At 38.6% G+C, this 21,302-nt stretch overlaps 1 protein-coding gene across 3 annotated transcripts in view; it reads left to right on the top strand.

Moving 5' to 3' along the window:
- VEPH1 (ventricular zone expressed PH domain containing 1) overlaps window positions 1–21,302 on the top strand; it is a 244,916-nt gene that overhangs the window by 114,803 nt on the left and 108,811 nt on the right. For all 3 annotated transcript variants that reach the window (XM_030330157.1, XM_030330154.1, XM_032594682.1), the window contains exon 8: window positions 20,175–20,384. In XM_030330157.1, coding sequence (XP_030186017.1) covers window positions 20,175–20,384 — 210 coding nt within the window. The remainder of the gene's footprint in view (window positions 1–20,174; window positions 20,385–21,302) is intronic.

Raw genomic sequence — 21,302 nt, 5'->3', positions numbered from 1 at the left:
TTTAGGCTCAGGTCATGATCTCACAGTTCATGAGTTCAAGCCCCATGTCAGGCTCTGCTCTGTGTCAGTGTGGAAGCTGCTTGGAATTCTCTCTCCCTCTCTCTCTGCCCCTACCCCACTTGTTCGTTCTCTCTTTCTCTCTCTCTCTCAAAAATAAATAAAACTTAAAATAAATAAATAGGCCCAATCCAATTAGCGATAAACACATTCCCCATGAAAAGAAGAATTTAGGAGATATGTACAGAGGAGGAAAATTATAAGGTTTTACTATTAAAATATGAATCTGTATGTATGAGAATGCATTTCTATTTCTCCTCCTTTTGTTATTTTTCTGGAGAAAAAAAAAACACAAAGAGAAAAATTAAATGTGTCGAGATCAAAACATCACCACTCACCTCCATCCTCAGTACTTCAGCCTTTCTCGATTCAAAATATTCACTCCGGACCCAATGTAATCACAGGGTCCTTATAAGAGGGAGGCAGGAGAGTAGGAGGCAAAGAGAGAGGGGAAAATGTGAAGATGCTATGCTGCTGGCTTTGAAAATGAAGGAAGAAACCCATGATGAAATGAAGATGGCCTCTGAAAGGTATAAAAGGGAATGAATGAATGAATGAATGAGGAAAGAAAGAAAGAAAGAAAGAAAGAAAGAAAGACCTTTCTTTAGTGCTCCCAGAAAAAACACAGCCTTTCTGATATATTTTGGACTTCTAACCTCTGGAACTGTAAGATAATAAATTTTTGTTCTTTTTAAAAAAAAAACAAAAAACAAAACAAAATATTCACTCCGCCAATGTTCAACACTCACTGTCAGTCTTCCACTCAACTGTAATTATTCAGTGGGAACCTCAAAACACTGGTGTGGACAGCCAGCCTTTTGTATCAGCTGCTCATCCTCTCTGGGATGGTTGCTAAGCCTTCTCTCTGAACATCTTTTCCCTGAATAGCCTTCATTGTGACCACTTAGCTTCAGTAATTTTAATCTGTGTCCCCCACAGAAGAAAGGTCTATACTTTTGTCTAAAGTACCCAACAAAGTCTGATCTTTACAAATAAAGGGGAAATGAATAAGTGAAGAGAGTTTGAAAGAAAATTAAAGATGATAAAATTCAAAACAGATGTCATCTAATTCACAAATCTGACACATCGCCCAGCAGGCCAGATTTTAGACTTCAGGCCAAAAATACAAGATTATCAAAAGAAAAACAATTAGCATCCTAGAGAGAATAAAAACCTGAAGTAGACAGGCACCTTCTTTGTGCCAAATCTTTCTGAATTAATTGGGTGAGTTTTATTAGATGCACCAGGTAACATACTTGCACTTTTTTTGTTCCTATGTTTTAAAAAGAATGTCTATATCTAAACAATAAACCAATAGGAGCTAAATAACAGGACAGCCAAGCAAAACATTTAGAATTTGAATCTAATTCTGGAGAAGCAGAAAGAGGTAACAGCAATTGTGGATTAAAAAGGAAGATGTTGGGGCGCCTGGGTGGCGCAGTCGGTTAAGCGTCCGACTTCAGCCAGGTCACGATCTCGCGGTCCGGGAGTTCGAGCCCCGCGTCGGGCTCTGGGCTGATGGCTCAGAGCCTGGAGCCTGTTTCCGATTCTGTGTCTCCCTCTCTCTCTGCCCCTCCCCCGTTCATGCTCTGTCTCTCTCTGTCCCAAAATAAATAAACGTTGAAAAAAAAAAAAAAAATTTAAAAAAAAAAAAAAAAAAAAAAGGAAGATGTCAAGATAAGGAAAAAGATCTATACCTTTCGAAATTGTGGGAGCCCTAAATCACCTTCTTGGGAAGCCACTAACCATTGAACCATATGCCATCCAGGACCAGGGGAATCTAGGGAAGGAGAGGGTGAGCTTCTGGCAACTGTGTGCTGGCTGAGCATTCAAGTGGTCCTTTGACTAGAAGACATCTTTGCCCCGTGCATGTGATTCCAGGGAGGCTGCTCTAATCAGGCACCATCAGATTTGGGGACAGTTTGTCCCAGGTGGTCTTAGTAGATATTTAGGCTCAGGCCCCAGTTGGTGATAGAAACTTTGAGGGGTGGAAATTGTGAAAAGAAATCAGGGATAGGGGGTCAAATAGGAGAAATGAGAAAAGACAGGGAGAAAGGGTAGCAATAAGAAAAGGCCCAGGGAAAAGCAGAGGACAAGGAGGGAGGGCATCTGAACACAGCCCAAGTCCCAGGGTTAGGTGGGGTGCGTGTGTGTCAGGGGGTTTCCAATTCCCTCAGATCCAGCTTTCAAACCCTAGCCAAAGCCATCAAGTCATGGGGAGAAAAAGTTGCTTATAAGAAAAGTTTTAACACAAAGCATGTGGTTAAAGCTTTCCCAAACATCTCTGGCTTGGTTAAGTGGGTGGTAAGTTCTTTTGTTGTTTTGGTGATAATGGTGGTAGTTGTGGTAAAATTTTGTGTTTATTCTTTGTTTTTAAGAATCAAGCTTGGCGAGGTGGGGGAAAGGAGAATGAAAGGTAAATTATAGTCAAACTAAATGGGTGGGTGTAAATCTGATTTGGGATAAATGGAAAGAGATGGCACAATGGAGGGAAGGTAATAAAACAACAGTATGTTGGGGAGAATGAAGGGAAAACAGATTATGTTTATAAGAGAATGACTCCAGGAAATCTGTCCTTGTTGGAGTTGTCCCAGAGTTTTGGTTTATCCTAAATTTCATGCAATAAACATCAAAGAAATGGATTACAGGCGAGAACCAGGGATTTGAGTCAGGCTGTGGCCCTAATGTATAGCCAAGCAACATGGTCTGCAAAGACTGTTTCCAAACTGTGAGACCTTGTATAAGCAAGGTTGCAGAGTTCCCATCTTGATATCCTGGAGGTCACATCAGAACCTACCCCTGATGTAATACACAGTCCCTGAAGGCATTGCCCAAGAAATTGAGAATACGGCTTTTTACTGGGTCCACAGCAGAAATTGCAGAAAGCAGTGGTCCAAGTTCTTTACAACTCTGCAAAGCAGTTATCTGTAGGTCTGATCACACCTTTAACTAGCTCCCACCACATGATAGATTTTGTGCTAAGGATTTTTAACTATGTTTTATTGTTTAATCCTCACAACAAAGTCTTCCAGTATGTATTAGAACGACAGACGCTTCATCTTAAAATATAATGGAGTAAACCTTGTGGGCAGGCGAGAATAAAGGAAAATTCTCTACCCAATACTTACTCCCCTCTAGGTCCATGGCAGTTCTTGGAGTGCAATAGTGCAAATGCCCAGATGTTGGCTCATAGAATTTTCTTTCATTTCTTCCTTTGGTCTAGTCCAGTAGATCTCAAATGTTAGTGTGGATGAGATTTACAGTGCTCACAGTGCTTCAGAGATAATTCGAAAGAATTTTAAAGGAATGTCAAAGGTGACTTTTGCTTACTCCTCCCCAAAGTGATACACCCCCCCCCACCTTTTATCATTATCTTCTAGAATACCCTCCATCCCTCTTTTCCCTTTGAAGGCTTGTCTTCTCTAAGACTCTAATTCAGTACCACTTCCCCATGAGATGTTTCTCACCCACCTCTGCCCACTGTAACCTTCTCTGAACTGCTACAGTTCATCCTGCCTTTCCATTCTTCTGCACCCACAGTCCTGCCCTGAAGTGTTAGGTAGCTTTCTGTGTGCCTCTCTAGTTTTCCCCAAACTTGAGAGAGCTACTTTTCAGAGCCTATTGCTCTATGGAAGGAAAATAGAGTGTTAAAAATGCTTATAAGAGTTCCCACTTTTTTAGGCAAGACATGTTTATACAAAGAGAAATTGATTCTTTGAGAGCAACTCTTGGCTCAGGGAATATACATGAGGAGGTTCAGGACCATAATTAAAAACATGTGATGTTCTGGTCAACATTGCCCCCTGCTTAGGAAAAGCTGAATGTAATTTCGCCCCACCAAGGTAACCAGAGTTTTAAGAAAAAAACAAGTATATATCTTTTCAATCTAGAGAGTTCTATGCTGGTCTCTCATATAAAAAGTGAATTGTAACAGCTGTTTGTGGCAGTAGCTGTGGCTGTTGTTACTCCTCCATGTGCAGGGAAGGAAGGGCTTCAGTTTTTTGCCCCTCTTCTTACCGAGGAGATTAAGCCTGACATGTGGTACCATTTATGTTCCATGTGTTGTTCATTTACTCCACCATTTGTCCTTCCTTAAAGCAGCATTTATGGTGATGTGAAGGTCTGTAAAGGTATTTCAGGAATTCGTTTATCAGCAAGAGATGTAGGTGGGAGACATCATTATCAGCTTTGGAGACAATGAAGCAAGCCCAGGGAGCTTGAGGCCCCAGAGGGGCTGGCTCCGTGAGTGTGGACAAAGAGGGGTGGAGAAGGGAGGCGGGGCGAGGCCCTGCCAAGGAGCATGAGCAACGCAATTGCTGCTTTGTGAGGGGATCCAGGCTTTTTGCCCATAACACAGACGTGTTTAAAAACACAAGACACACCAAAAAGGAAGAGACCTTTTCATCAAGCTCCCATGGCTTGGCTTCCTCTTTCAAAAAAGACAGGAAACACCAAAGCTTTAGCATGGAGAAAAGGAAAAAATGCACTTGTGGAAGAGAAGGTGAGAGGGACTTGACCCTCTATAGCCTCTTGCAGGAGTAACCCTCCCTGGTTCTTTTTTGATATTAATCATAATTGAACTCTGAGGTTGCTATTTGCGTGACATGTCCTGAGTTTTGAACACCTTTTCAGTTTTGGTTAAAGGGGATGCCAAAAGTCATTTTTCAGATCACTATGAAGGGTTGCTCAGTGATTGTATGTCAACTCTTTTCTGGTGTCTTGTTTCCCACAGAATGTTACTCAAAGATATGAAGGTAAAATGATTCTTGCTAGTTACTGCATTATCACCAATGCCATTATATGTATTACTTATCCCTGGGGTAGATTCAGATGCAGCCTGAACCAAACACCTACAGAGAGGCAGGTGGGAAAGCTATGTGAAGTGGGTGCAGTCTGGAAGCAGATACTTTGTGCTGGGTTTACTAGTTGACCTTCAGTAAGTTACTGAACTTCTCTGTGCCTAAGCTTCTCCATCTGTAAATGGAGGAAGTAGCAGGATTTGACCCACTGGATTATGTAAGAAGTAATACATGTAGCAGACCTGAACAGTGAGTGGCTTATGCATAGAAAGCTCTCAGTAAATATTAACTATTGGCATCAGTACTCTCTTCCAGGTGGGCACTATAGTAGGTGCTTTCGCTTAACATGTCCCTTATACCAGAGCTACTAAAAGTGTAGCTCATGAACCAACACCAGTCTGCAAACATTTTTACTAGCCTGTGATGAGGTTATTTGCAGAAACTGAAAATAAGAGTTTAGCAATTTGACATTGCTGCAATATCCAAACGGATGATCAGTGGGCTTATACTCAGTTCTTTGTCTTATTCGCTTTATTTCTCTGGTCATTTATTTTTATCATATTTCACAAAAATATTGCTCTGTGACATATGAAAATTAAAAAAGCAAAAAGCTGGTTCTGTTCCACAGGTCATTTGAAAAGCATTGCATTAGATCCTCGATGTAGCTAAACCCAGGCAGAGCTTAGAACTCTCTTCAGTGACTAATATTTTGCTCTCCAAACTTTCCTTTGGGACTTAAAGAAAGACATTTAATAAATGAGAGAGAATGAACACAACACTTCAGCGATGATTGAGATCGACGATTGTGGGATAGCTCAGCCTAAGAAAAATAGTTCTTAATGATGTTCAGCTTTACCATCAGGCAAAAGGTGGACTTTTTATTAGGTTGAAGGCTGTTGGCTAGACTTTGATATAGGTTGGCAGGAATTGAATCACAGGATTTTGTTTTGTGTAGTGTTCTGTCCCCAACTCAGTCATTGGTGTGTTTTGACTGACTTTACCCCCCTCCCCCATTTCTAGGTAGCTATACATTTCTACCTATTAAAAATGGGGTAAGATATCATATTTGGGGTGGAAACTATGATAGGATGTATCAAGAAGAAAAACAACCATTATTTTGTTCTTCCAGTGTCAAAAGCTGGCAAGTGACAACGTATCAACTTTTTTCTTCTCCTGTGATTTCATTTTCATGGTAGATAACCTCTGTTTAATACTTTTACCTGCTCTCATCCCTAGACAGTAATGTTAGCCCAGAAAAAAAGGAGCATGTTGTTTTTACAGTTCTTACCCTTGATTCAAAGCATTCTAATGACACTACTACTTTACATTTTTATATTCCTTTATACTTAACAGAGTGCTTTTGTGACTTGGGCCACATTCAGATGCCAATTCGTTAAGATCCAGCTGTCTTCTGTTAAGGCTGCTGTTCATCTGACCTGCCCATTCTAGTCTCAGGACTCCTGACTAAAGAGTTAAGGCACATCTGAACCACCAGTCAGTGGCAAAACTGACAAGGTACCTTTACCTCGGAATCACAGGGGCTTTGCACTTTTTGCTCATGCTCTTTCCATATCCCATTCTCTCTCATCCTGGCTGAATGAAAAGTGAGCAAATAAATGCCTGAACATCTGCATTAGAGAAGCCACTTCCTCATATGAGGGCTTTTAACTTTTATTCTAACTATTGGGAACTTTCTGTCTACAATTGCTCAGAATTTATACTTACAGCACAGAGGGGTTTTTTTTGTTATTATTTTGTTTTGTTTTGTTTTTAAACTACTTCTGCATCTCAGTAGCAAGGGCAACTATCCTTTAGGATACTACAGAAGTAAAAGCATTGTATAGTCCCCCTGGCTCTGAGCAGGAGACACTCATCTTCCAAGTTTGGTATCACCTACACAAGCTGCCTTCCTCTGGTGTCACATGTCCACACTGGGCAGCAGCCACCCAGGGTTTTACCATTTGATTTTTTCATGCCCATTCTGTATGGGCGACACTGTCAAATCCAATGTATAATGCTTTCAGCAATCTGATGATGCTCTGTCACTAATTCCATCTTTATATGACAAGAATGAGACTTAGACTTCTAAAAAGATTTGCCACATCACTAATAAACAGGAGATTGGAGTCCTGAACCTTCCCTGTAAGGCTATGTTCAGTTCATTTCCCCACAACCATCTCCTTTTGAGAACCCTTTAAAAAGTCTTGTGTGAATGAAATAAACCGTGGAATCATTTCATTTTAGGCAAAGTTGTATCAGTGGCACGACTGGCTCCCATATAACCAGGCACCTAGTGGACTCTGCTCTTGCCCATTCAGTCAGAGGCCAAATTGAGTACCAAGACCTAGACTTATCACCGTCCTTTCCCTTAGAATTTGAGTGTGACTGTTCCAGAACTGTTACCTATTATAGTCCCAAAACAGATGACAGCACTGTGGTGCTGGGGGATCCTCTGTCATTCTTATGATGACCGATGAGCCAAGAAATTGCTAAAGAGTAAAGAACATAACATCCTAAGAAGTTAGGACTCCAATGTGGATTTGATCCATTATGTTCTTCTACTTCTCCTCTAACAGAATTAACTTTGCAGGAGTACATAATCTGGACATGGGATCACAAGCCAAGATTGTCAAACATTAATTAATACTACTTTGCTTTGACTTAAGGATCCAGGAAGTGCAGCTGCCAGTCTCTCCACTTCTGCCAGCTTCATAGTCCCATCTTGAGGTACAGTGAGAGCAGTGAGCTAGCTGCCCAAGGGCTAATTTGTTTCCAAGGGAAGTCCAGCTCACACAAGAGGGGGGTAATTAGGCCTCCCTCTGAGCATCCCTAGAGGTACTTTTAAAAACTTTACTTTGGCAACAAGACCAGAAACTGTTCAGACTGGAAATCATCTGAGCCTCTTGTAATATGGCATGTTGAGTTAAAGCCAAGTTAATATCTAGCGGATTATAGAACTCTGACACAGATTTCTGTAAAGTTACCTCTGGAGTTAAAAGTGACAAATGGAAGAGAAATAACAACCCCCTACATGAGCCCAACCCACTGGCCCCCAGCAAGTAAACACACACAGGACAAATGGCTCCACCAGTGTTGTTTGTATTTGTGATACATTTCCTTGCTCTCCGAGGAAAGCAGAGTTTATCTCCAGAAAAGCGTTTTGGTTTTGAACGAATTCTCTCCTGTCTTTTTATAGCAAATTAAAAACTAGAAGAAGTGAAGGAGCAGTGAATGTTTATTATAAATTCTAACTTCTACCTACCATTTCCTGACCTTCTAACCTATCGGAACGAACACTGATCCTAACTCCCTGACAGCAAAATCCTATGACAAAACCCAGGTGGATCGATGGCCAGTGACAAAAAGTTCTCTTTGGTCCATCTTGTGGCTTCGGCTGCTTTGGTGACTCTTCATTACCATCCCTGTCCCCTAACTCCTGTGTTATGCAAATCTCCAAATCATAAAAACAAGGAAGATTGTGTATAAGAGAAACTCTTTGTGGTGAGAACTCCACTTATCAGAAATGCTCACCAGCTTCAAATGAAGATATCACTTCTCTGACCCAGACATTTTATTATTTCTTCGCTCTTCTTATCTGGCCTTTTGCAAATCCCTCATTTTACTCCTACTCTTGCTCCCTGCTTCTCTACATTTGATATTTAGCAAATGACATTGCCCCACCTCCAACCCCCTATAGGCCAGGGGAAGTGGCCAGTGCCTCATGGACATCTGGTGGAATTCAGGAAGTTTTTGAGGTGCAGAGAGTAGGCTGGCTTTAGAAACCAAGGTGGTCTTAGTTCATTTATTCCACAAACGTTTCAGGTACCTATGTGTGTGTGTCAAGTACTATTTCAGATACAAGAGAACAAAGATGAACAGTACAGGTCCCTGCCCACCAAGCAGTAGGGATTTACCCCAGGATGCGGTTGCCAGATTGAACAAATAGGACACCCAGTTGAATTTCAGATAAAGAACAAATAATTTTTTAGTATAAGTATAATCATTTTAGTATAGTAGAATACACTTTTAGTATGCCCCACTAGAGGTATACCTATACTTAAAAAAATATTTGTTGCTGATCTGGAATTCAAATTTGGCTGGGTATCCTGTAATTCATTGGGCAACCCTACCCTAGAGGCACTGGACTTGCCCCTCTTAGGGCCAGTGGATGTCTAGGGATAACCCATAACTTCTCTCGTGCCCAAAGTCCCCTCTGAGGGATGTGACAAGGCAATCTGAAAATGAAAGAAGGCATGCTCCCAGCTATTAGAGGTCTGACTCACTCAGGCCATGGCTTCATAGCCAACACTTGGTAACTAGAGACAGGGGCAGGGAAAGGGAGCTGAGAGTCTTCTCCTAAAGTCTGAACAGTAGTTCCCTCCAGGATATGGAATATTGGTCTGCCTGTGTCTAGACCACTGATACTTTCTCTATATATTAACACAAGAAAGACAGGGCAGATGAAGTTTCTAAAGGAATAGTAATAATAATTATTGTTATTAATAATAATAATAAATTAATAATGACAGTAATACTAATAATAAAATCTAACATCTATTGAGCAGTGTATTCTCTGTCAGGAGCAGTGCTTCACACTGATTCTGTTGTTTCATCTTTGCAACAACACTCGAGTAAAGTACAGTTGTTTTTCCTATTGTATAGGGAAATTGATATAAAGAGTACAAAAAATAAAATAAAGATCTCTGCAAGTATTATTTTAAAAAGTCAGAAACTGATCTAGTAAAATTATCTAGGGAGATTTACTATAATCGTATGAAGTTTGAAGTTTTTTTGGAAGAAAATGCTATTGCTTAACTCTTATTATAACCCAGAGCTTTATGTAGAAAGAAAACAAAAACCCTAGTGAATTTGTGGAAAACTTCCTTTAACAAGTCATATGTTTTAAGATTTAAAAATTTGCATAATGTTCAATATCTGATGTATGCATATTGGGTATACTTCATGCCTTAAAGTTTTATAAGTTTTAATAAGCCAAGCTATAGAAATTTCTGAAATAAAGTACAAATATAAAGGTATCTTTCACTTCTGAAATGTGATTAGAATCCAAGGAATCAGAGAAATACTTTAGTTTGGTGACTATACATGGACTATCATGGATAGAAAATAAATACTTGCTCCTCAAATTTCTCATTTTGAGACGGTCATTGATTATTTTATTTATTTATTTAAATGTTTAATTCTGTTCTAGTTAACATACAGTGTTATGTTAGTTTCAGGTATACAATATATTGATTCAACAATTCCATACATGACCCCATTCTCATCATGACAAGTACACTCCTTAATCCCCATCACCTATTTCACCCATACCCTACCCACCTCCCCTCTGTTAACCCTCAGTTTGTTCTCTGTAATTAATTGATTCTCTATATATGATTGGTTTCTCTCTCCCTCTCTCATTTTTTCCCCTTTGCTTGTTTTTGTTTATTTGTTTCTTACATTCCACATATGAGTAAAATCATATGGTATTTGTCTTACTCTATTATATTTCACTTTGCATTATACTCTCTAATCAATCCATGTTGCTAAAAATGGCAAGACTTCATTCTTTTATATGGCTGAATAATATTCCCGTGTGTGTGTGTGTGTGTGTGTACCACCTTTTTATCTACTCATCTATCAATGGACACTTGGGCTGCTTCCATATTTTGACTATTATAAATAATGCTGCAATAAACATAGGGATGCATATATCTTTTTGAGTTCATGTTTTTGTATTCTTTGGGTAAATATACAATAGTGGAATTACTGAATCATAAGGTAGTTCTATTTTTAATTATTTAAGGAACTTCCAAATTGTTTTCCACAGTGGCTGCATTCCCACCAACAGTGCAAGAGGGTTCCTTTTTCACCATATCTTCACCAACACTTGTTTCTTATCTTATTGATTTTAGCCATTCTGACAGGTGTGAGATGATATCTCATTGTGGTTTTGATTTGTATCTCCCTAATAATGAATGATGTTGAGTATCTTCATATGTCTGTTGACCATCTGGCTGTCTTCTTCGGAGAAATGTCTGTTCATGTTCTGCCCATTTTTAATTGGATTATTTGGTGTTGAGTTCTATAAGTCCTTTATATATTTATCAGATATGTCATTTGTGAATATCTTCTCTCTCATTTGGTAGCTTGCCTTTTAGTTTTGTTGATTATTTATTTGTCTATGCGGAGGCTTTTTATTTTGATGTAGTTCTAATAGTTAATTTTTGCTTTTGATCCTCTTGCCTTAGGAGACATATTTAGAAAAATGTTGCTATAGCCAATGTCAGAGACATTATTGCCTGTGTTTTCTTCTAGGACTGTTATGGCTTTCAGGTCTCACATTTAAATCTTTAATCCATTTTGAGTTTATTTTTTTGTATGATGTGAGAAAATGGTCCAGTTTCATTTTTTTGCATGTGGCTGTCCAGTTTGTTGAAGAGACTGTCTTTTTTCCCATTGGATATTCTTTCCTACTTTGTCAAATATTAATTGACCATGTAATCATGAGTTTCATTCTGTGAAATCCTTCCTCTGTTCCACTGATCTATGTGTCTGTTTTGGGGCCAACACCATACTGTTCTGATTGCTACAGCTTTGTAGTATATCTTGAAACTGGGATTGTGATACCTCCAGTTTTGTTCTTTTTCAAGATTGATTTGATTATTCAGGGTTTTTGTGGTTCCATACCAATTTTAGGATTATTTGTTCTAGTTCTGTGAAAAATACTATTGTATTTTGATAGGGATGGCATTAAATCTGTAAATTGCTTTGGGTAGTATGGACATTTTAACAATATTTGTTCTTTCAATCCATGAGTATAGAATGTCTATCCATTTGTTTGTATCATCTTTGATTTCTTTCATCAGTATTTCATTTTTTTCAAAGTATAGGTCTTTCACCTCCTTGGTTGGGTTTATTCCCACATATTTCATTGTTTTTGTCACAATTATATTAGGATTATTTTTTTAATTTCTCTTTCTTCTACTTCATTATTGCTGTATAGAAATGCAACTTATTTCTGCATATTGATTTTGTATCCTGTGACTTTATCAAAGTCATTTATCAGTTCTAGTAGACTTTTTTTTTGGTGGTGTTGTTAGAATTTTTTATATATAGTATCATGTCATCTGTAAATAGTGAATGTCTTACTTCTTCCTTACCAATTTGTGTGCCTTTTATTTCTTTATCTTCTCTAATTGCTGTGGCTAAAATTTCCAGTATAGAAGTAAAGAGAGTGGACTATTCTTGTGTTATTCCTGATCTTAGGGGAGGAGCTCTCAGTGTTTCACTGTTGGGTATGATGTTTGCTGTGGGGTTTTCATACATGGTCTTTAATATGTTGAGGTATATTCCCTCTAAACCTATTTTGTGGAAGGTTTTTATCATGAATAAATGTTGTAGGTTGTCAAATGTTTTTTTTTTTTGTATCTATTGAAATGATCATATAGTTTTTATTCTTTCTCCTGATGATGTGATGTATCCCTTTGACTGATTTATGAATACTGAACCACCTTTGTGTCTCAGGAATAAATCCCACTTGAAGGTAGTGCATGGTTTTTTTAATGTATTGTTGGATTCAGTTTGCTAGTATTTTATTGAGGATTTTTGCATCTATGTTCATGAGAGGTATTTGCCTGAAGTTCTCTTTTTTTGTGTGATATCCTTATCTGGCTTTGGAATCAGGGTGATAATGGTCTCCTGGAATGAATTTGGAAATTTTGCTTCTTCTATTTTTTTGGAATAGTTTGAGAAGAATAGGTATTAACTCATCTTTAAATATTTGGTACAATTCACCTGTGAAGCCATCTGGTCCTGAACTTTTGTTTGTTGGGAGTTTATTGATTACTGATTCCATCCCATTATTAATAAGGGGTCTGTTTACATTTTCTATTTTTTCCTGGTTCAGTTTTGAAGATTATATGTTTTTGGGAATTTATCCATTTCTTCTATATTGTCCAATTTGTTGGCCTAAATTTTTCATAATATTCTCTTACAATCCTTTGTATTTCTGTGGTGTCAGTCATTATTTTTCCTCTTTCATTTCTCATTGTTTGAGTCACCTCACTCTCTGTCTTTCTCCCTATCTCTCTTTATGAGTCTGGCTAAAAGTTTATCAATTTTGTTGCTCTTTTCAAAGAACCTGTTCTACTACCTTTTGTTTTGCTTTGTTTTAGTTTCTATTTCATTTGTTTCTCTTCTAATCTTTATTATTTCCTTCCTTATACTGGTTTTGAGTTTTGTTTGTTCATCTTTATCTAGCTCCTTTAGGGGTATGAGTAGGTTGTTCATTTGAGTTTTTCTTGCTTCTTGAGGTAGGCCTGTATTGCCACAAACTTCCCTCTTAGAACAGCTTTTGCTTTTGCAAAGATTTTAGACCATTGTGTTTTTATTCTCATTTGTCTCCATATTTTTAAAATTTTCTTGTTGAATTCTTGGTTGATTCATTCATTGTTTAGAAGCATGTTATTTAACCTCCATGTATTTGTATTATTTCCAGATTTTTTTCTTGTTGATTTCTAGTTTCATACTGTTGTTTAAAAAAAAAGGTATGCATGATTTCAATCTATTTGAATTTATTGAGGCTTCTTTTGTGGCCTAATATATGATCTTCTGGAGAATGTTCCCTGTGCACCTGAAAAGAATGTGTGTTCTGCTGTTTTAGGATGGAATATTCTGAATATATCAGTTAGATCCATCTGGTCCAATGTGTCATTCAAAGCCACTGTGTTCTTGTTGGTTTTCTGTTTGCATGATCTGTCCATCAGTGTAAGTGGGGTGTTAAAGTCCTCTACGATTATTGCATTACTATCAATGACTTTCTTTATGTTTCCTATTAGCTGCTTTATGTATTCAGGTTCCTCCATATTGGGTACATAAATATTTACAATTGTTATATCTTCTTGTTGGATTGTTCCCTCATTATTATATAGTATCCTTTGTCTCTTATTACAGGCTTTGTTTTAAAGTCTACTTTGTATGATATAAGTATTGCTACTCTGGCTTTCTTTCAACTTCAATTTGCATGATAAATGCTATTCGGTCCCTTCATGTTCAATCTGCATATGTCTTTAGGTCTTAAGTAAGTTTCCTGTAGGCAGCATATAGATGGGTCTAGTTTATTTATCCAATCCGTCACTCTATGTCTTTTGGTTGGGGCATTTAGTCCATTTATATTCAAAGTAATTATTGATATGAATGTACTTATTGCCATTTTGTTACTTGTGTTTTGGTTGTTTTTGTAGTTTTTCTCTGTCCTTTCTACTCTTCCTCTCCTCTCTTATGGTTTGCTGACTTTCTTTAGTGATACACTTTGATTCCTTGCTCCTTTTTTTTGTATATTTATCCCTGGTTTTTGATTTGTGGATACTAATAAGTTTGCCTATAACATCTTATACACATAGCAGTCTATATTAAATTGATGGTCATGTAAGTTTGAAATCATTTGTACTCCTCTATCCCTATGTTTTAGGTACATGATATCAAACTTTATGACCTTTTATTTTGTGAGTTGCTTCACTGATCTTTATAGATATAATTAATTTTACTGGTTTTGTCCTTCCTACTCTTCTTACTCCTACTTATGTCTTTCCTTTCCACTCAAAGGGTCTGCTTTAACATTTCTTGTCAGGCTGGTTTAGTGGTCATGAATTCCTTTAACTTTTGTTTGTCTGGGAAACATTTTTTTAGGTTTACTTCTTTATTTTGAGAGAGAAAGAGAGCACAAGTGGGGAAGGGAAGAGAGAGTGAGAGAGAGAATCCCAAGCAGGCTCTGCAGTGTCAGCATGGATCCTGATGTGGGGCTTGAACTCACAAACCATGAGATCATGACCTGAGCCAAAGTCAAGAGCTAGATGCTTAACCGACTGAGCCACCCAGGCACCCGTGTCTGGGAAACTCTTTATTTCTCTTTCTATTTTGAATGATATCTTTGCTGGATAGAGTATTCTCAATTGCAGATTTTTTTTTTCCTTTCAGCACTTTGAATGTATCATGCCATTTCCTTCCAGCCCTCAAAGTTTCTGCTGAAAAATTAACTGACAGCCTTATAGGGTTTCCCTTGTAACTTTTCTTTCTTCTTGCTGCTTTTAAAATTCTCACTTTATCACAACTCTGCTATTTTATTTACTATAAGTCTTTGTGTGGAGCTCCTTGGGTTGGTTTTGTTGGGAGTTCTCTGTGGCTCCTGGCTCTGGATTTCTGGGTTTTTTCCCCAGATTTGGGAAATTTTCAGCTATTATTTCTTCAAATAAATTTTCTGCCCCCTTTTTAATCTCTTCTTCTTCTGGGATTCCTATAATGCAAATGTTACCACATTTGATGGTGTTGTGGAGTTCTCCAAGCCTTTTTTTTCATTTTTTATTTTTTTCTCTCTCCTCTCAGCTTGACTACTTTCTATTACTCTGTCCTCCTAGTTGCTGATCTGTTCTTCTCATTACTATTTATTCTATCTAGTGTATTTTTATTTTCAATCATTGAGTTCTTCATCCTATTGGTTCTTTCTTATGTTTTCTATGTCTTTGTTAAAGGGTCCTCCACTCTTTTTCAAGTCCAGTGGATATCTTTATGACCATTACTTCACATTCTCTGTCTGGCATATTACTTATCTCTCTTTCATTTAGCTCTCTTGCTGTGACTTTGTCTGTTTTTTCATTAAAGACATATTGCCTTGTCTTCTCATTTTGTCTAACTCCGTGTCTCTCTCTATGTGTTAGGAAAGTTAGCTTCATTTCCTGATCTTGAAAGTAGTGGCCTTTCAAGTCCACTTGACTTGAAGAAGTCCTGTAGTACCCTGCAGTACAATGTCCCCTGTTCACCAGAACCTGTTGTTTCAGGGGTGTCTCCTATGTGTATTGCATGCACCCTACTGTTTTTGCTGAGCCTCTTTTGCCTTCAGCTCTGTCGTTTGCAGTGGCTTTCTTTGCCTGTTGTGGGCAGGGTTTGGTCCCTGTGTTGTTGTTTGGTCAGTTTGGGTCTGCCTTGATCTTGAGTTGAGTCAGACCAGGAATTTGCCAGAGATGCAGTAGCATTGATCAGTAACATTCTTTCCCTGTGTCATCCCCTGAGAAGGTTTAGTTTGTGGCTGGGGCCTGTATTCAGGCCTGATGTCTGCCCCTAGCCCACTGGGGGCATGTCTACAGGAGAATATGTGGACAGAGCTTATGGTGTTAGCATGGTTTGTGCAGGTGTGTCATGGGAGGAGACCTTGATCTGCTTTAGGAAACTGGAGCAGAGCCAGAGGAGGCATGTCTTCAAGAGAAGGCAGGGGTGGGGCATGGTGTTAGCATGTTAGATGGAAAGTGTTCCATGATGTGCTGTTCCCCCAGATGTCCATGTGTGTAGGCTGGGGGTCGGGGGAGGTGGGGGATGTTGCTTGCTATCTCCTCTTTTCCTGGAGAAGTCTCCTAAAGACGTCTGACCCTCCAGCACATGCTGAGATTAGGAAATAAACCTTCCTATATATCCCAACCATGTTTCAAACTGCTATTTCTATGCTGTATCTCTGCAGAGCTGTTTGTTGTCCTATCTCTTTAAGGGCAGTAACTCAGTTTCTTCTTGCCCTCTGCTCTCCCAGAGTGGAGCCTACTGAATTTTAAACTTCCAGATGTTAATCTCCTATTGTAAGAGCTCACAAAATTTGTCCCCTGTGGTTTCCAAAACAACATGTTATAGGAATTCATCTTACCTGTGTGGGTTTCCCATGCCTGAGGTGCTTGGTTTGTTTCTCTCCTCTCTTCATACCTGTGGTGCCTCTTCCTCTGTGGACAGTCCTGTGGGTCCATTATATTCCACTATGTCTCTACCCTTTCTACCCTCTTCAATGTGGCCTCTTCTCTTCATTTAGCTGTGGAGAGTCTGTTCTGCCAGTCTTCAGGTCATTTTCTGAGTTGTTTACACTGATGTGGGTGTTATTTAGTTGTATCCTTGTGATGAGGTGAGCTTAGGATCGTCCTACCCCGCCATCTTCCCCAGAAGTCCCATTGGATCTTTGAAAATTAGCCTTGGTAATTATCATGGTTTGTAAGTTACCATCCAGTGATAGTACCATCTTTGTTTCATTTGTAATAGGAGTTTAAAGTCCATCTTTTAGAATCATCTGGCTGGAACATGTCAAAACCTCCCATCTGTTATGGGTAGCCAGTATCATATGTATCATAAAGGGAAACATGTTCATGATTATTCCCTTTATTCCCATGTACTGATTCTTCAAATCTACTCATGTATATTTCAGTGAAGCATGATGTGGATAATAAATTTTGCATTCTGTATGCAAAACCAAGGAAGCCTATAAAAACTACACAAATATGTATTTAAGTTTTCTCAGCAATAGCTTATTAGACAATAAACAATATCTTGGTTACTTAAGGGATAATCTACTTGCTTTCCCAATGGAACCATTTACATTTGTCCCTGAGCTGGATTAAAGGGTAATTATAAAAACTGTGGGCCCAAAACTATGAGCCCTCCCTCAAAGCCAGTACTCCTCTATGGGCCAGCCAGAAAAGCTTCCAAACAATCTTCCTTAGTACCCACCATACATATGACCCCAGAATGGGTGGAATGTAATTGAAAAAAAAATCTGTCACCATCCCTATCATGTTGGTTTTCCCTAAAAAGCAGTGCCATTAAAAAACACCTTTTGGGATGAGCACTGGGTGTTGTATGGAAACCAATTTGTCAATAAATTTCAAAAAAAAAATAAATAAAATACTAACTGAATAAATCAAAAAAAAAAAAACAAACAAACAAAACAACAAAACAAAAACAAAAACAAAAACAAAACAAATTGTATTTTCTCACCCTCACCTACATACTATGCCAGGTTTACTTTGGCTTTTAGGGGGAAATAGCCATATGTTTGAAAAAGCTATGATTGTTTTGTATGCTTGAGGCCCTTTTCATTAACCTCCAGGAAAAATGGTAAAGAGGGCCAAGTAAATATACATAGACAAACCAACAGAATCATTAAGCCATCTTGATGAATGGATTTCTAGAGATTATTAACCTTTATGTTTATTAATAACCTCACATGATAGGATTGATAGTGATTGTTAAATAGAAAGTAAAGTAGCTTTAGGATGTCTAAGGCAGATCAAGGAAAATAAACACACACTACTTTTCTGTAATCATTCAGCACCTTGGTGAGCATCAGTGAGCTATTTCTGCAGCTTATCAGTAGGCTTCCACTCTGTTTAAGGCACATATTAGTCCTTAGAAGGGTTCCAAAGTTATTCCACAAATAACCCCTGCATTAAAGGAGGTAATTTTAATGAGTCACAGAGTATTTTCACAAATGATGCTATAAAAAAGATAGTTGGGGGGCGCCTGGGTGGCTCAGTCGGATGGACGTCCAACTTAGGCTCAGGTCATGATCTCCCAGTACGTGAGTCTAGCCCCGCGTTGGGCTCTGTGCTGACAGCTTAGAGCCTGGAACCTGCTTCAGATTCTGTGTCTCCCCCTCTCTCTTTTCCCTTCCTCTGCCTGTGCACGCTCTCGCTCTCTCTCTTAAAAATAAATAAACCTTAAAAAAAGATTAATTGGAACTATTAATATCATTCATGGAAAATGTCTTTCCTCCAACATATTAAAATTCAGAAAGAATTTTCTTATTTCATAACATAAAAGAGTCACAGTGATAGCCATAAAATTAACAAAACCATGACTTTACACAGTCCATTGAAATGTTCTTATTCTGTCAATTTCATTGCAAACAAATCAGCGCATAAGAGTTTTCTAAAACATGTCTGGCATGAATTTCATATGAAAGCCATGCTTTTGTAGAGCTAGATAAGAATATGGTAGATAACCACAAAAACTGCTTTTGATTCTCTGATTTCTTCCAAAACTCTCCTTCTAATGTAAAATTGATATAAATACCAATATTTATAAACTTCTGGCAGAAGAAGTTATAGAAGCAATTTCAAAGATCCATGTTCATTGTTCACCTGAAAGTAATGTAACATTGTGTGTCAACTATACTCAAATAAAAAACAAAAATTTAAACAAAGAGAAGGAAGTTTATTTTTTTAATTTTAATGTTCTTATTTTATTTTTGAGAGACAGAGGGAGAGAGAGACAATGTGTGAGCATGGGAGGGGCAGAGAGAGAGGGAGACACAGAATCTGAATCAGGCTCTAGGCTCCGAGCTGTCAGCACAGAGCCAGTGCAGGGCTCAAACTCATGAACTGTGAGATCATGACCTGAGCCGAAGTTGGACGCTTAACTGACTGAGCCACTCAGGTGCCCCAAGAGAAGGAAGTTTAACACACAGATCACTCCACTGTTGGCAACAACAAAGAGCCCTAGAGTGTAAATATCAGTGCAGGCAAAATTGAGCAAAGGGTTCAGATGACACATAGAGTGATCTGTGGTGTTAGGGCTACAGAAGGATAATTGGAAGCTGAAGATCTGTATGGTTGCATGAAGAAAGCCTCCTACTCACACCACTCCTACCAGCAGGCCACATACCTGCCAGGACATGATGGTTGTATAGTTCAAGGGCTTGCAGATGGCCACATAACAGCCATAGGCCATCATACTAAGTAGGATGACCTCAGCAGCTCCAAAGACATGTTCTCCAAAGACTTAGGTCATGTACCCCTTGAATAGGATGGTCTTTTCATAGAGTGAATCTACAATCAGTTTAGGGGTGTTTATAGAGGAATAGCCAGCATCAATAAAAAAAGAGATAGGCCAGGAAAAGGTACATGGGAGACCCCACTGATAGGCTGGCAGTGATGGTGACCATAATGAGCATATTTCCTACCACAGAAATGATGTAGGTGACAGAAACTAGAACAAATATAATTTTCTTTAAGAAAAAAAAAGGTGGGGGGCACCTGGCTGGTTCAGTCAGTGGAGCATGCAACTCTTGATCTTGGGGTTGTAAGTTCAAGCCCCACATTGGGTATAGAATGTACTTAAAAATAAAATCTTAAAAACAAACCCTATATCCATTGTAGTTACTCAATAAATATTTGTTAAATGACTAATGAAAAATGTATCAGGGGGCACCTGGTTGGTTTGGGCAGTTAAGCATCCCACTCTTGGTTTCAGCTCAGGTCATAATCTCATGGTTTGTGAGTTCCAGCCCCGCATCAGGCTCAGTGCAGAGTCTGCTTGGGATCCTCTCTCTCTCTCTCTCTCTGCCCCTCCCCTGCACGCTTGCTCTCTCTCTCTCTCTCTCTCTCTCAAATAAACTTAAAAGATGTATTAAATAATTTTTTCTATTTTGAACAAGAATCAGTTAAATAGAGAGTAACACTGTTCTGAGGGTATATGTGACCACATCTAATGCAATGATTTTTGGTTTTTTAGGAGAAAACCCAGCAATGAAATTGAATTCCCTGAGAAGCTGGAAGAAATCAAGTTCACTGTAGCTGAAGATGAAGACCATGAAAAGCTCCAAGTTAAAATACAGGCTTTTGAAGACAAAATAAATGCTGAGAGCAATACTCCTAGCTCTATAAGAAGATATAGTTTGGGCCAATTTTCTAAGGAAGAAAGAAAAGACATTAGATTTAACAGGTATAAATTTTGCTTGGCTGTTTTTTTTTTAAAGTATGCACTTTGTGTTTGCTGTTAGTTTTGTTATCGCATTATCACGGGGTGTTTTTTTAAGTATCTTTTACCTATAGCACCCAAAGTCCTATCTTTTCATGAATGAAATGGCATTCACAGTGCTTCTGTTATCCAAAGGAGCTTGCTATAAATACAGGGTCTCTTGGGTGGCTCAGTCAGTTGAGCAGCCAACCCAATTTCAGCTCAGGTCATGATCCCAGGGTCCTGCGCTTGATCCAGCATCAGGCATCAGGCTCCATGCTGAGTGTGGAGTGGGCTTGGGATTCATTCTCTCTCTCTCTGCCCCCCTACCCCACTCATGTGCTCTCTCAAAAAAAAAAAAAAAAAAAAAAAAAAAGGAGAAAACAAATGGAAAACAAACCTGTGGCTTATTTTTTAAAAATACTTTTTAGGGGCGCCTGGGTGGCTCAGTCGGTTAAGCCTCCGACTTCAGCTCAGGTCACGATCTCACGGTCCATGAGTTCGAGCCCCGCATCGGTCTCTGGGCTGATGGCTCAGAGCCTGGAGCCTGCTTCCGATTCTGTGTCTCCCTCTCTCTCTGCCCCTCCCCTGTTCATGCTCTGTCTCTCTCTGTCTCAAAAATAAATAAACGTTAAAAAAATTAAAAAAAAATACTTTTTAAACATAAATATGTTATATTGAGAATGACTATCAGAAGCTTCTCTTGTTTTCTGATGAAAAAGCAGACTCCGAAGTAGAAAAAAAGAATGCAAGTGTATAGGTCCACCATTTTCCAGTTAGTTTTGCCATGAAATTGATTTTTAAATCTTTGTTTTTGGAGGTGGCCTAGATCTTCAAAGATTTGGCTTATTACATAATTTGTTGCTGGTCTATGTGTTTTATCAAATCTGTTTGTAGCACCAA

The sequence above is a fragment of the Lynx canadensis genome, chromosome C2 (assembly GCF_007474595.2).
Source record: "Lynx canadensis isolate LIC74 chromosome C2, mLynCan4.pri.v2, whole genome shotgun sequence".
In the NCBI taxonomy this organism is placed as follows: Eukaryota; Metazoa; Chordata; class Mammalia; order Carnivora; family Felidae; genus Lynx; species Lynx canadensis.
This window is presented reverse-complemented; position numbering and strand designations above follow the sequence as displayed.